At 42.4% G+C, this 15698-nt stretch overlaps 1 pseudogene and 2 gene segments (V, D, J or C); all 3 read right to left on the bottom strand.

Moving 5' to 3' along the window:
• The window catches only part of LOC112657482 (T cell receptor alpha variable 9-2-like), a 55704-nt gene that overhangs the window by 30904 nt on the left and 9102 nt on the right, over positions 1–15698 (bottom strand).
• On the bottom strand, positions 496–14746 carry LOC112657656 (T cell receptor alpha variable 22-like). The segment is given in 2 exon segments: positions 496–1157; positions 14592–14746. Coding segments are annotated over 2 exon segments (582 nt in total).
• On the bottom strand, positions 4697–7001 carry LOC125755648 (uncharacterized; annotated as a pseudogene).

The raw sequence follows: 15698 nt of genomic DNA, 5'->3' as shown, positions 1-15698 counted from the left end.
AATAGATTCATTCAAAATGCAAGGGAGAGCAATGAATTTTCATGGGACAGAATGAAAATTTCCATGAGTTCTTCCCCACAAAGTGCTATTTAGCATTGGCTGAAGTGGATACTTTTGTCAGTAATATATGTCAACACAGTGTACAAACTGACCAATAGAAATCATTCACGTTTTGTGATTCTACTGGATCTTCTGTTATCAGCTACTCAGCGTATAAGCTCTCGTGCCACTTCAGATTCACTAATTTTAGAATAATATGAATAAGTATAAATAATATAAGTAACCCAGTCACTTACTCTCAAAAATCCTCCCTTAATTCCTGCATGAAACAAAACTACTATTTGCAGTTTATTATCTTACTGAAATAGAAAATACATGTCATAAGTAGAATATGTGACCCCCAATAAGATTATTCTAAAAAGCTGAACAGATATGGAAAGACATTGTACACATTCTCTTTCAAAAAAAAAAAAAAACCCTACAAATAACTAAAAAATGTAGTCACCTCTTTATTTGTTCATGACCATCCATTTTTTCGAGGCTTTCCAGTTGAGTAATGTACATATAATTTATATGCTAGCTTTCAGGAAATCTGTTTTCCCAGAGCATTGGATATGGGCATCTGCATCACTTGCCCGAACGGTTCCAAGGTAGTTTTTTACCTGCAAAGGGTATTCTGGGGAAAAAAGCCACGAGATTAGGTGAAACGACAACCCTGATGGATCTAATTTTACAATGGAAAAGTGCTGTAAATAAATCTGAAAATCTGAAAACGTGCAGCTCGGTGCAAGCACATGCCCTCCCCAGGGAAGTGCTGGTGCTGCAGGCCCAGCGGCAGTTTGGGGGCAGGCTGCAGATCACCAGGGAGCACTGTGCCTCCACCGCACACAGGTAGGTGGCTGAGTCTTCCAGCTGAGAGGCCGCGACGTGGAGGGTGCTGAACCGTTCCTTAGCATTCAGTGTGCAGTTTAGCCTTCCGCTCTGCATCATCCCTGAAGCTATGTAAAACAGCCTGGTAAGGCTGCCGCCCCCGGGATTCTGTCGGAACCACTGCACATTGTCCGGAGTACTAGAATAATTGCACTTCAGAGTACAGCTGGCTCCCTCCTGCAGGCTCAGGGCTGAAGGGCTCTGCTCCACCTTCATCCCTGTCACTACTGCTTGAAAGAGAAAAACATACACAGATGATATCACTGGGGAGTTACCGATGCAGATTTTAAACCTGTAAAATATCCCAAGTCACAACCATGATGATGTAGGACCCTCTCAAACCTCAGTGTCAGCTCCCCTCCCCACACACTGTGGACTGCAGATCGCTCCCCAGCCCTGGTCCCGATGCCCCCACTCACAGCAACCATGTACCCACAGGAGCCCCAGCACAGCTCCCCAGTATCTCCTCATGATTCCTTGTCCAGTTATTGGGGTGCCTTCACCCCTACTGTGCAGAGTGTTAGTTACCGAGAAACTGTGTTCTTACAGTCAATCTGTTCCACCACAATCACTGAGCACCAATCATACCTCAGCCCCATCCTTCACTGAATTCGAGACTCCTCCCACAATGCCCCAGTGACAGGACACAGTAATGTCTTCAAAATTGTGCTTGCCAACGGTGCAGGCAGCTAGGGGCGATATTTCCAATATAGGAGGACAAGAAGGTTTTTTTTTTTTTTTTCATAAAACACTTTGTGTAAGAAATTTTGGGGTTAGTGTGTGAGGAAAGGTGAGTGATATTTCTAAGAGTCAGTGTCTCAGTGGGGGTTGCACAGAACCTTGAAGAATCATAATGAAGAGCGGCTCCATTCAAAAAGTGCAGTTTCACAGACAATGTGAGAAGACAGTTATATAAAAAATAGTGATAGAGGAAAACTATCTGATAGCATGCAGTGTGTACTGCAGAAGTAACTACAATTTCTCAAAATCAGGAGAGTTCTAGAAACCAAGACCAACAGTCACCATCTACACAGAAAATTATTCCAACCAGAATTTGTTTGGCAAATTATAGGATGCCTCCATAATGTTCTGTCTGATTTAGCTTTCATCTTCCACTTCTCCTGTTTAAACGGTAGACACCCTGCTCTCCCACACTGTGAGCCTGGACAAGTCACATGTTGCTGATCAAAGTCATTATTGTCCTCTCCCTTTCCTTCTATTTTTGTTCCTCACTTCTTCCTCTCTTCTTCTTCTCTCTTCATTCCTGTTCCCTCCACTCTCAGCAGAGACGTATGAAAAGGCAGGATATCTGGGGTATTGAAATAGTTTCAAGGCCAATATTTGGGGGATTACTGATAAAAAATTGAAAACAGGTAATGGGATGTTTTGTGTTGAGTTTTCATAGTCACAATGCCCAGAAAAATTCCTATCCTGGCATCTTTGAAGGATTATCTGCATAGTGGATTTATAGGGTCATGGCCTCTAGATGTCTGAAGTTGAAATGGCAGAACTAAAAGCCTGAGATCAACTTTACACAAACCCTTTTCCCCCACGCCCCCACCTTTTCAATCTATAACTGGACTGGCTCAAATGATTTTTGTCTCTCTATAAGAGATTTTTGTCTCTCTGTTCAACCCTTGCATCCTCAGAAAGTCTTTGTATCTTGTAAAGCCTAGAGTGCCCCCTAGAGGACTGAAGTGGTCAGCCAGGAGCACTTCAGACCAAGTAACAGACACAGAGCCCCTGCCCCATTCATTCCAAGCTTCCTGATGAAGGAAATGCAGATGGTCAGAGGCTTAGATTGAATGAGGATTAAAAGTGAACCAGTGAGAAAGGGGAAAATTAACAAGGCAGGAAACCACAAATGTTGGAGAGGATGTGGAGAAAGGGGAACCCTCCTGCACTGTTGGTGGGAATGTGAACTGGTGCAGCCACTCTGGAGAACTGTGTGGAGGTTCCTCAAAGAGTTAAAAATAGACCTGCCCTAGACCCAGCAATTGCACTGCTGGGGATTTACCCCAAAGATACAGATGCAATAAAATGCCGGGACACCTGCACCCCGATGTTTCTAGCAGCAATGTCCACAATAGCCAAACTGTGGAAGGAGCCTCGGTGTCCATCCATCGAAAGATGAATGGATAAAGATGTGGTCTGTGTATACAATGGAATACTGCTCAGCCATTAGAAACGACAAATACCCACCATCTGCTTTGACATGGATGGAACTGGAGGGTATTATGCTGAGTGAAGTAAGTCAATCGGAGAAGGACAAACATTATATGGTCTCAGTCATTTGGGGAATATAAAAAATAGTGAAAGGGAATAAAGGGGAAAGGAGAGAAAATGAGTGGGAAATATCAGAGAGGGAGATAGAACATGAGAGACTCCTAACTCTGGTAAACGAACAAGGTGTGGTGGAAAGGGAGGTGGGCGGGGGGTAGGGGTGACTGGGTGACGGGCACTGAGGGGGGCACTTGGCAAGATGAGCACTAGGTGTTATGCTATATGTTGGCAAATTGAACTCCAATTAAAAGTAAAATAAATAAAATAAAAGTGAAACAAATCCTACTTTTAAAATATAATTGCATGGAAATTGATATCACAAATAATTCGGTAATCTCGTCTTGTGCGATTTTTTAATTTCTTGACATGATTTCAGAAGAAATCCGTAAATTTTATTCAGCTTTTAGTTTCAATGAAGTAATTTACTAAAGGTTCAGAACATATAAAAGTGCAATGGAATGTTATTCAGCCATTAAAAAGAGTGAAATCATGCCATTTGCAATGACATGGATGGTATATGCTGAGGGAAATCAGTCAGTCTGAGAGAGACAAATACCATATGATGTCACTCATGAGGAATTTAAGTAACACACCAAACAAGCAATGGGGAAAAAAATAAGACAGAAAGAGATAAATCAAGAAACGGACTCTTAATTAAAACACCAACAACAACAACTGATAGTTACTAGAGGGAGAGGGCTGCAGGGTGGGTTAAATAAGTGAGGGGATGAAGGAGGGCACTTGTGATGAGCACCAGGTGTTTTGTGGAAGTGTTGAATTACTGTATTGTAAGTTGAAAGTAATATACCACTGCATGTTAACTAACTGGAAATAAAATTAAAACAATAATAAATAATATAAAGTGGAAAATATTCTGTTTACAGTGTATGGGGAAGACAAAAATAAAAATAATTATAATAGGGTCAAAGAGTAGGACCCTAAGAGGAGTGAAAACTAAAAACTATGTGACCCCAGAGGATGGAAAATATGTATAGTTTAGGTTTTGAGAAAATCTTAAGAAGAAGGTGACCATTCTCTCCTTTCTACTTTTTGGTGACAAAAATAGAAGAGAAGATGGATAAACCTTGGGTGGTTTTTATTACATTTAACGATAGGAGGAATTTGTGAGTACATGAATTATTAAAAATAATAACACATTACATATACAGTAAAAGTCCTTTGACTACCACTCCCAATTCTGACCCTTTCATCACTTCTTATCTAACTCTTTTGTCGTCTTGCCAATTGGGAGTTGATGTTTCTAGATGTTTTACTACGTTTCGATCACTAAATAATATAGAGTGATTTATTTATACTTTATTATAATACAAATATACATACTGGGTATATGGTTTGGTAACTCTCCTTTTCCCTCTGCCCCTCTCTGCGATCTTTCTCTGTATTTCTTCCTTTCCTTCTAAAATAAATTATATATATATATATATACATATATAATATATTAAAAATAGAGGAGATTGCAACAATAATGGCAGTTTGACAGTACAATACACACATTGCTTTTTATATTAGCCTTACACAACTTCACACGCTCCCATGCATTCTCCCAATCCCATGGTCTTTGGCCTCTGTGAGAAGGGGAAAAACAGGACTTAGAGAAATCTATACAATTTCCTTCCCAGTGTCACCTATCTATCTATATTGTTAGGAAACATAGTGCAAGAGCATTCTCTCTCACAATATATCCTGGACACTGAAAACTATGTCACTTGACTTCTAACTGTCAGAAAGCCAACTGATCTATTTAACTGGCCAGGACATGAGCCTATTATGCTTCTGCCCTCACATATTCATTTGATATCTGGCCGTGTCTACCACCTGATTCACTAGAAAAGAAAGAAGAGCAAAGGCCCTAGGCCTCTCTTTTCCCTGATTGGGTACATGTGTTCCTTCTCCTTTCTTCCCTTCCCTTCCTTGTCTGCTAAAACCTGGTTTGCCATCACCTCTCCTGTCATACTGCATCAGGAAGACACTGGGCAGATGCCACGTTCTTGGGCACACTGTGTCTATCTAAAAGTGTCATAAGACACAATAATACTCACCAGGATGGTCTGAACAATTGAGGGGCTGGAGTTTCACTGCAAGCATGAGCAGAAGACCACGTCATTTTTATGTGATTTTATTTTGAAATAGCTTATGCCCTGCCTGAGGAACTACTGGCGTCAAAGTGTTTTCAATATCACTAATGAACAGCAGATGGGGAGTGTTACTTCTGGCTCCTATGCTCCATCCATTTGTATGATTTTGTATCAACCAGATACCAAGGGACAAGCAACCATGGACTGTGCTGGAACCAGAGTGGATCAGTCAGAGAGGCTCAGCATCCAGGCCCCTGTCTGATCAGAGTTCACTCTCAGCTCCTTCTACAGTCCCCGTCACCGTGTCAGTCAGGGCACAGTAGTACACAGCTGAGTCTGACACTTTCACTGAGCCTTTCTCCAGTGGAAGGGTTTGGATGTTTTGTCCAAGGTGGCTTCAAAACCTTTGCTGCTTCCCTTTTCCTTGTCTGTCAAGGTTTTCAGGAGGAGCTGTGGACCTTCTCCCTGATACTGGCCGTACCAGAAGAGTGCAGGACCATGACACTGAATAATAACAGTTCATAGTCAGGGAAGCCTCCTCTGAGAGGGTCACTTAGCCTCCCATCTGGGTCCCTGAGTCTCCATGGGTTTGTCCTAGGGATAATGAAAAGAGACCTGAGTCACCTTGAGCAGGCATAAAGCTCTTGGAAAAATTATTCTTAAAGGTTTTGCTGACACAATGGGAAATAAAAAAAATGTAAATTGATGAGGTATTTCCCTTAGCAAGCATGAAGAGTAAGACGATCACGATGCCTGAAGAACACTTCATCTCTGGAGTGTCACCTAAATAACGTTCCTCATTCTTCAACGTGAAGAAACACAGAGTGACAAAGAAATGCTTAGTGAAAGCCCTCAGTTCACACAGGAAATGTGATTGTGATAGGAAGCTGCATCCCCTAGTGGACAGGGACTGAAATGGGTGTGTGTTGCCCACAGGTCTCCCAAACTCAGCAACCTGTTTCATCCCAGACTCCATGAGGCACATGGCAGGCTTCAGGTGGCGGTTGGAACTCTGAAAAACAACAATCCAAACTCTCAGGTCTATTTTCCTCTTCAGACACCCCCGGATATGGAAGTTCTTTAACAAAGCATCCCAGGGCATTTTTATAGCTGACAGAGTAGCAATCTGATAGAGCATTTTACTACTGTACCTTGTAATATTCTCATGTATCCATTGTGGACCAGCCTATAACCCCCTGACTGCCAGAAAAGGGGTTGGGGTTGAATACAGAAAAAGTATAAAGAAGACAAGTCATTGCTGAGTGAGTCTGTGGTTTTGGCACTGTACCCCAATATTTAGAACTGCGACTGTCACTTTTTAAGTACTGAAAGATGGATGTACCCTGAGGACATTATGGCAAATGAAACGTCACAAAATGACCAAGATAGCATAATTCCACTTCTTTGGGGTATCTAAAGTAGTGAAACACATGGAAAGAGAAAGCACAATGGTACTTTCCAAGGACTGGAGGGATGGAATAATGGGGAGTTACTGTTGAATGAGCAGAAATATTCAGTTTCTCAAGATGAAAAGTATTCTGGAAATGGCCGGTGGTGCTGGTTGAACAACAATGTAATGGATTTAATACTACTGAAGTATATACACAAAAAATGTTAAAATAGTAAAACTCATTGTTAAAATGGTAGAATTTTATAATTAAATTTTTAAAAATGTGAGGGGGGGCTCCTGAGTGGCTGAGTTAAGCATCTACCTGGCATCTACCTGGGGTCAGGATCCCAAGCTCATTGCATCTAGCTTGGTGTCGGCTGCCTACCTGACAGACAGTCCGCTTCTCCCTCTCCCTCAGCCCTTCCCCCCAGTTCCTGTTCTCTCCTGCTCTCTCTTGCTCTCCAACAAATGAATAAAATGATAAGAAAATTTCAAGGTGACACTCGTTAAGAGATCTACACTACAGATCTGCCATCGAAGCAAATATAAGACGGTGGTGCAGTGCCAGACCAATTATCAACCATCCATTACCATCGGAATTTTAAGGTCCTATGGGAATGGAATTAAGGTGGAAGGAAGGAAATACAGAGAAAGAGGATACTGCACTGTTGAACATTGGTCAAACAAAGAGTGCTGGGAAGTGTGCACACTGAGCCATAGGTTGGCAAAAAAGTGCTTTGAGAGAGTGTTGAAGTGAGGGGCAGGAACACACAAAGAGGAAAATCCACTCCCTGCTCCTTCACGGTGTCCCCCCAAGAGCTCCTAAGTATGGTCACTAGTGGATAAGACAGGTAGGAAGCAGGTAAACCTCCTGTATGCAAACTGAGCTCTCCTATGCCACAGCTGTTAATAAGATGGAACGGACACTACTACAAACTACGTCACAGAGCAGGCCTCTCTGAAAACTAAATGTGAGTACAACTGACTCACAGCAAACAAACCTAGTTAAAGTAAACACTACACACAACACTGAGTGCCTCACCCATCCATCTCGCACCTTGTGGCTTGCTACAAGCACACCCAACCAAGGAGGACAAGAAGAGTGAGCTTCGGGAAGTGGCTAGTGAGCATGTGCAGAAAGCAGCCTCACTCTGCCAGACTGGGAGAAATTACACAAATTCAGTCAACACATCCTTGACAAAGCAAGCAAAAGGGAAACTCTCACCACCCAGCATGGCCTCATAGGATCAAGAGAGGCCATCGAGTTTGTACCACATTGTCCCAAGGCAGGAGGAAACAAATACGCCAACCATGGTGAAGCTTTCAAGTCTGAATGTGTCTGGATCTGAGCTATGTACTCTCTGCACACTCTGGAAAAAGCAATTTTTTTCTTTCACCGCATCAATTCTCCCCTTTGTGATCAAGCATTCAGGCCTATAGAAATGGCACCCTCTCTCTCACTTCTAACTTGACCTTAGATGAAGTAAACTAATAATATAGAAGCATGATTCCCTCTGACTCCATTTTCAGGCTTCGGGGAAATGGACCAATCAAGAATTGCCTTGATTCTACTGCACAGGAGTTAGCACTATAAGGAGGGAAAGAATCCAGTGTACTGACATGTTGGGTGACAGCACTAGCTCACCCTGTGTAAAATGTTTTACACGAATCTAATCTCAAGAGTTTCCCAGTAAGAACAAGACAATTAGTAAATAACCAACAACCATCACACAGGGTTGAGTGGAGGCAGCAGGTGCCTCGGAAGCACAGTGTGCTCGCTGCACAGAAGTACAGGTGAGTCTTCAGGCTGGGTGCCTGCGATGTGCAGGAGAGGTGTTGGGCCATCCTATTCAAGAAAACAGTGAGTCTTTGGTCTTCTTTTTCGGCAACAGAGGAACGAATGTCTATCATGAGCTGGGGACCTTTCCCAAATTCTTGCTTATACCAAGGGAAGTTTCCAGAGCCACTGTCTGGATAATTCCAGTTGATGACAGAGGTGTTTCCCTCCTGGACACTCAAAGTAGAAGGATGCGGCTCCACATTCTCTCCTTGGCTGACCCCTATGCAGAAAGAAAAGGTCAGAACAAAGAGAACAGATTCCAGGTGACAATATTTCCAAATTCTCTTTTTTGCACTAATTGGAGGAAGCCTGAGTAAAACCATTCTTGACTTCTGAAGAATATCCACTAATATCCTCTCTTTCCCATAAACGCTCAATTCATAGTTCACCTGCAGCCACAAGGACGTGATTAATGCTCTCATGGATGTCTTCATGGCTCCTCTCAGTGCTGATCAGCTTCAGAGCTTCAGAATTGCAGCCTTCAGCCAGCTGAGCTCCTTCTCCTCTCAGGCTGCCCCTTCTTTACTCTAACAGTACTTTCCCACACCGTCCACCCAGCCAATAAGAAAAAGCTCCTGCTTCTGACAGAGCCTGGTCAATCAGAATGCATTAGAATGAACCCTCCACATGCTCTGTGTGTGTTCTGTGTCAGCACAAGTGCACTACTGTCAGTGGCCACATCTCGACTCAATTCATCAGGGAAATGTTTTTCTCTTAATTGTACCTCTGACAGACAAATTTCTGTAGAGAAATCTGTCAATCTGTAAAACCACTTGAATGCTATGTGTCTTATATTCTGCAAAGTACTGAAAGACAGAGTAGAAATTCTGATGAAACATCCACCTGCAACCTCAAGAAAATATAACCATATGACTTTATTATGAAGAGATTTCATTTTCTCCAGTCAAAATGTACGGCATGTCCTCCAATGTAATTACTGACTCATAGCCTCAGGAGAATTTCTTTTGAAGTATTAGCCTTCTAACCTGTCATGCTTCCTACTTCCTGGCGAACTGGTTCACATTCCACACTCCTTCATCTATCTCCTAAACTCCACTAGAGTGTCTGCTCCCCAAGACTCATTGATAAAGTCTCCGGTCCGGTGAGTTCCAGTATTCTTTTTGCCAAAACCCCTTTCTCATTCATATTATTTCTTGGAAGTTTCTGATGACCTCTGTGACAATGAATCCAGGCAATTATAAAGATTCTGAGTGGAGCACCCTGGTGGCTCAGTGATTGAGCATCTGCCTTTGGCTTAGGTTGTGATCCCAGGGTTTTGGGATCCAGTCCCACATCAGCCTACCCATAGGAAGCCTGCATCTCCATGTGCCACATAATGTGTCTGCTTCTGTCTCTGTGACTCTTGAATAAATAAATAAAATCTAGATAGATAGATAGATAGATAGATAGATAGATAGATAGATAGATAAATAAAAAAATACAATTCTGAGTGCTATGGGAATGGTGCCCACAGGAACCTGGCCCTAAAGAATGATCAAGATAAAGGGTCTCAGAAAAACCAAGACTACCTCATTTCCAAAAGTCAAGCCCCTGTCCCATGATTCCTACAAATGGATCCTCTGAAATGACAAAGAATAAAACTACTCTTTCTTCCTCCTCTCCCGCTCTGAAAGATTTAAAGACAGTTATGGTGAAGAATATCAACTCAATACGTAAATATACGTGTATATATGAAATGTGTTTTTATACATGGAAAGCTTCTCATTCTGAGAATCTTCCATTCTTTCTCCTATTCCCCATAAAAGAAGAATTCTCCGAGTCTTTCTGGGCAAATTTCCTCTTCTCAGAGAAAGATACTTAGGTCAATATCTGCACTTTTCACATGTGGCTCTACTAACCGAATATAATGATATGAACGTGAACATTCCAATGAATGACTCCTTCCATGAATTAACTATCGAAAGGTAAATTGTGTGAAATTCCAGGCACCATGATGATTTCATACAATATTGTTTGACTTAAGAGTTAAGACTTAAGAGTTGTCTAGGAAAAGCTTTATCTATGCCATCTCAATGACTGCCTGCTGCATGAGTGCTCCAATTCCAGTGATCATTTTTGCAGACAGTGTGTTGTTTTGATTATAATACTCATCCTTCCTTCAAGGGATGCCCATCTGCGTACAAAATTTATTTGCTATGTTGGGGAAAGTCTTTAGAAATATATGTAGGTGTTCACATGGCAGCATCACCATTCGCTTTCTCCTACAGAAACAGTGAGTGATGGATGAGTTTCCTGGTAGAATAACAGTGGCTCAGCCCCAGTCTCCTTTCTTGCCCAAGGTCCCAGACATTTACCCAAATTGGAACTCTCCATTCGGGAGTTCCAACTGATTGGACCACGACTTTCTCAGACACACATGGCAGAGCTACGACTGGGCTTGCATTAGACACTTTGTCTTCACCCAGCAATGGTCCTACAACAAAAAGGCAGGGGAGAAAATTCTAGGTAGGAAGTGAGAAAATGCACTCTCTTTCTTGTCCAGCTCATTCACTACCTAATTGTTCCATACTGTCATCCTGAATGCAGTCTCTGTTGTATAAAAATGAAGCTGGACCAAAGGATTTCTAAGGGCTTTTCCACCTCTAAATTTCTTTTATACTACATAACAAAGCAAATATTTATTGAGATGGTTGTGTGCACTCTGGACTGGTGTCATCAAGGGATGAAACTGCTGGCATCATGGAACCCCAGGACCATTTTCACAAACACATGTGATCTAGTGGTTTTAATGTTGATCCTAACCCACCCTGAGCCTCCTCAGAAACTGGGACTTAGTCCTTAAAAGAAAGAAAATTGGGCATATTTAGTAAAAAAAAAAAAAAAAAAAAAAAAACAAAAAAAAAAACAGCATAAAGGTGTGTTTAGGTTGTTTCAAAGGGAACATTTTTTAAAAATGTTTAACTCTTTACACGTATTAGTTTTATTTCTCTCAATTTGATTTTTTTTAAGATTTTATTTATTTATTCATGAGAGAGAGAGAGAGAGGCAGAGACACAGACAGAGGGAAAAGCAGGCTCCATACAGGGAGCCCGAAGTGGGACTCGATCCCTGGACTCAAGGGTCACGTCCTGGGCCAAAGGCAGGTGCTAAACCGCTGAGCCACGAAGGGACCCCATGAATTTGATTTTTTAAAAAATTTCTTTTTTCAACTATTTCAAAAAAGATTCAAAGAAAAATTAGGCAAATGTACTGAGGTTTCCAGTGCACCTCCTGCCCCTGCACAGGCATAGCCTTCCATTTATCATCTTCCCCATGACAAATTTCACAATGAAACACATCACCCAAAGCTTACAATATCTAGAGTTCCCACTTGCTGTTCTACTTTCTAATGGTGTGAACACATGTATAAAGCATGTACCCAACACTTACTATCATACAGAGCAGGATCACTCCACTAAACATACCCTGTGCTCTATTCATCCCTCTGCCTCCCCTCAAAACTAGGCAACCACAATCTTAACACCTCCATATTTCTGGCTTTTCCAGAACATCATGGGATTATATCATACCCTATATAGCCCTTTCAGATTAGTTGTTTTTACTGAGTAAAATGTATACGAGGTTGCCCTGTCTCTTCATGGCTTCATACTTCCTGTCTTTTTAGCGTCAACCATATTCCATTATTTAAACGTACCACCATTTATTTATTCATTCACCTCCTGAAGAACATACTGCTTACTTCCTCATTTTGGCAAATGTGAATAAAACTTCCATAAAACACCTGTGTACAACTCTGTGTGCACATAAATTTTCAACCTTGTTGGGAAAATAGGAAGGCCTCTGCTGGATCACATAGTATGAGTGTTTCGCTGTGTAAGAAACTGCCAAATCCCTTTTGAAATGTCCATGTATACACTTTCCTTTGTAGTAATTTCCCAACAGGGGATCCCTGGGTGGAGCAGCGGTTTAGCGCCTGCTTTTGGCCCAGGGCACGATCCTGGAGACCCGGGATCGAATCCCACATCAGGCTCCCGGTGCATGGAGCCTGCTTCTCCCTCTGCCTATGTCTCTGCCTCTCTCTCTCTCTCTCTGTGTGACTATCATAAATAAATAAAAATTAAAAAAAAATTTCCCAACAAACTTTACTACACCCCTTGCTGAATACCAAAGCCCCAGAGAGTCCAAAGCAGGCACAGGCACAGCAGGGGGTCCTGCCAACAGCTCACTTCACACACAGCCTGCTGTGACCCAGAACCTGAGCCTGCACGTGTTCCTGCCTGTGTCCTGCTGCCCTATGTATAGCGTCTGCTCAGGCACCTATTCCTCCCACTTCTGGGACTCACTCATTAAAGACAAGTACGAAGATAAAATCATTAGGAATTTCAACACATTCTTAGGATTTCACAGCATTCAATGAAGGGCAGGGGTCCTTGGGAGAGTTGCGGGCTCTGTGATTGTCAGGTCACATATTCGAGAAGCTACCTCTGCTCCCAGCTACTGCGAGTCTGTCCAGCTAACTCCATCTGATTTTTCACAGTCCCAGTCCTTCCTACCAATGTTCTGCATGAACATAAAAACCGGCACAGGCTGGAATTCAATTTCTGCTGTAATTGGACCACATGATAGGTTCAACTTTGAGTTTGGTCTCAGAAGTCTTTGTCTCTGGCTACAACAGAGAAGAGATTCCTCTGCACAGTCTTGGAAGCTTTCTGCTCCATTCCCAACCTGGGAATGATGTAGATAGTAGATTCATTCAAAACGTGAGGAAGAGCAATGCATTTTCATGGAACAGAATGAAAATCTCCACAAGCTCTTCTCCACAAGATGGTCTTTAAAAATGCCTTAAAAGGATATACCGTGGTCAGTGATATATGTCCACACATTATATAAATTGATCAGTAGAAGTCATTTAGACTTGTGCTTCTATAAGGCATTCGATAACAGGTACTCAGAGGATAAGCTCTCCTGTCACCTCAGATTATTAACTTAGGAATAATATGAGCTCAACCAAGTCACTTACACTCTAAAATCTTCCCTTTGTTCGTGTATAAAATGAACTACTTTTTTACCAGGGATTATATTACTGAAACAGAAAATATATGTAGTGGGATAAGTAGAATTCCTGGACTTCAATAAAAATATGTAATTCCATTTCTATTCCCAAGAGTGAAAAAGCTAACAGAGACTTGAAAGAACATTGTACACATTCTCTTCACATTTACTTGAACACGGACCACCTACAGGCTAAGTAAGAATTTCGGTATTTCTTTCTATCTGTTGACGGGTATCTATTTTTTCAAGCCTCTTCTATTTCTATTATTTTAGAGGTACTTTATAGGTAGTGCCCGGAGATCAATTTATTTATCAGGGCATTGGATATAGGCATCTGTGTCATTTGCTTCAAGATCCTTCAGAGAGGTTTTTACCTACAAAGAATTTTCTGGGAAGAAAAAGGGCAAGAAAAGTAAGTCAAACAACAGCACTGATGCACCTAAGTTTAGGAGGAAAAAATTATTGTAAGAGAAAGCTGAAATTGTAAAACTACACAGGCTGCTGTGGGGGCAAATGCCCTCCCCAGGGAAGTGCTGGTGCTGCAGGCCCAGCTGCGGTTTGGGGGCAGGCTGCAGATCACCAGGGAGCACTGTGCCTCCACCGCACACAGGTAGGTGGCTGAGTCTTCCAGCTGAGAGGCCGCGACGTGGAGGGTGCTGAACCGTTCCTTAGCATTCAGTGTGCAGTTTAGCCTCCCGCTCTGCTTCATCCCTGAAGCTATGTAAAACAGCCTGGTGAGGCTGCCGCCCCCGGGATTCTGTCGGAACCACTGCACACTTCTCACTGCGCTAGAGTAATTACACTTGAGAATAGAGCTGGCTCCCTCCTGCAGGCTCAGGGCTGAAGGGCTCTGCTCCACCTTCATCCCTGTCACTACTGCCAGAAAGGAAAAACAAACACAAACGATATCACTGGAGAACACTGATGCAGCTTTCAATCTCTAAACATCCCAAGAAATACCAATGAGCTCAGTGTCAGCTCCCCCACCACTGTGGCCCTGGACCACTCCCCAGGCCCCATTCTGGATCGCCTCACTCACAGCAAACATGGACCCACAGGAGCCCCAGCAGAGCATCCCAGATTCTCTTCATGATTCCTTGTCTAGTCAATGAGGTGCCTTCACCCCTACTCTACAGAGTGTAGAGTCTGGGTCCAGAGAAACTCTGTTCTTACACTCAATCTGTTCCACTAGAATCACGGGGCACCAAGCACACCTCAGTCCCATCAGTCACAAACCTCGAGACTCCTCCCACAGTGCCCCAGTGACACTGCACAGTAATGTCTTCAAAATTGCACTTGCCAACACTGCCGAGGGAGAGGGGCAATATTTCCAATATAGAAAGATATAAGAGTTCTTTTTCTTTTCATAAACACGTTACATAAGAAATGTATGGGTTAGTGTGTGAGGAAAGGTGGATGATATTTCTAGAAGTATCAGCGTCTCTGGGTTATGCAGAACCTTGATAAATCATGGGGAAGAGTGACTCCATTCCCAAAATTGCATCATTGGACAGACAATGTGAGAATTCAGTTATATAATAATAGTTGATCGTGGTGAACCATCTGATAGTCTGCATTGGGTATTGCAGAAATATCTACAATTTCCTGATATCAAGATCGTTCTAGAAACCAATAGAGACATTTCCCATCTGCATAGATAATGATTCCAAACAGAATTTGGTCAGAGAAAAATAAGATGTCTGCATAACGTCCTCTCTAATTTAATTTCCAGCTCTCTTAGTCTCCTGTGCAACTGGTGGACACCTGCTCACTTACACAGCTGAGTCTGGCCAAGTCACACATGGCCGGTCAAAGTCAACATTGTCCTCTACCTTTCCTTCTATTTCTGTTCCTTACTTTTTCCTCTCTTCTTCTTCTCTACATTCTTGTTCTCTCCACTCTCAGCATGGATGTACGAAGAGGGAGGATATCTGCGGTATTGAAAAAAATTCAATGGCAGTAATTTTCGGGGATTTTATTCATAACAATTGGCAGCTTGTAAACCATGTTTTCTATTGAGCTTCATGGTGACATCACAATGCCCAGAAAAATCCTACCCTGTTCTGAGAATAATTACTTGGATATAGGGTCATGGCCTCGACATGTCTGAAGTTGAAATGGCAGAGCTGAAAACATGAGATGAACT

The sequence above is a fragment of the Canis lupus genome, chromosome 8 (genome assembly GCF_003254725.2).
Source record: "Canis lupus dingo isolate Sandy chromosome 8, ASM325472v2, whole genome shotgun sequence".
Taxonomy (NCBI): domain Eukaryota; kingdom Metazoa; phylum Chordata; class Mammalia; order Carnivora; family Canidae; genus Canis; species Canis lupus.
This window is presented reverse-complemented; position numbering and strand designations above follow the sequence as displayed.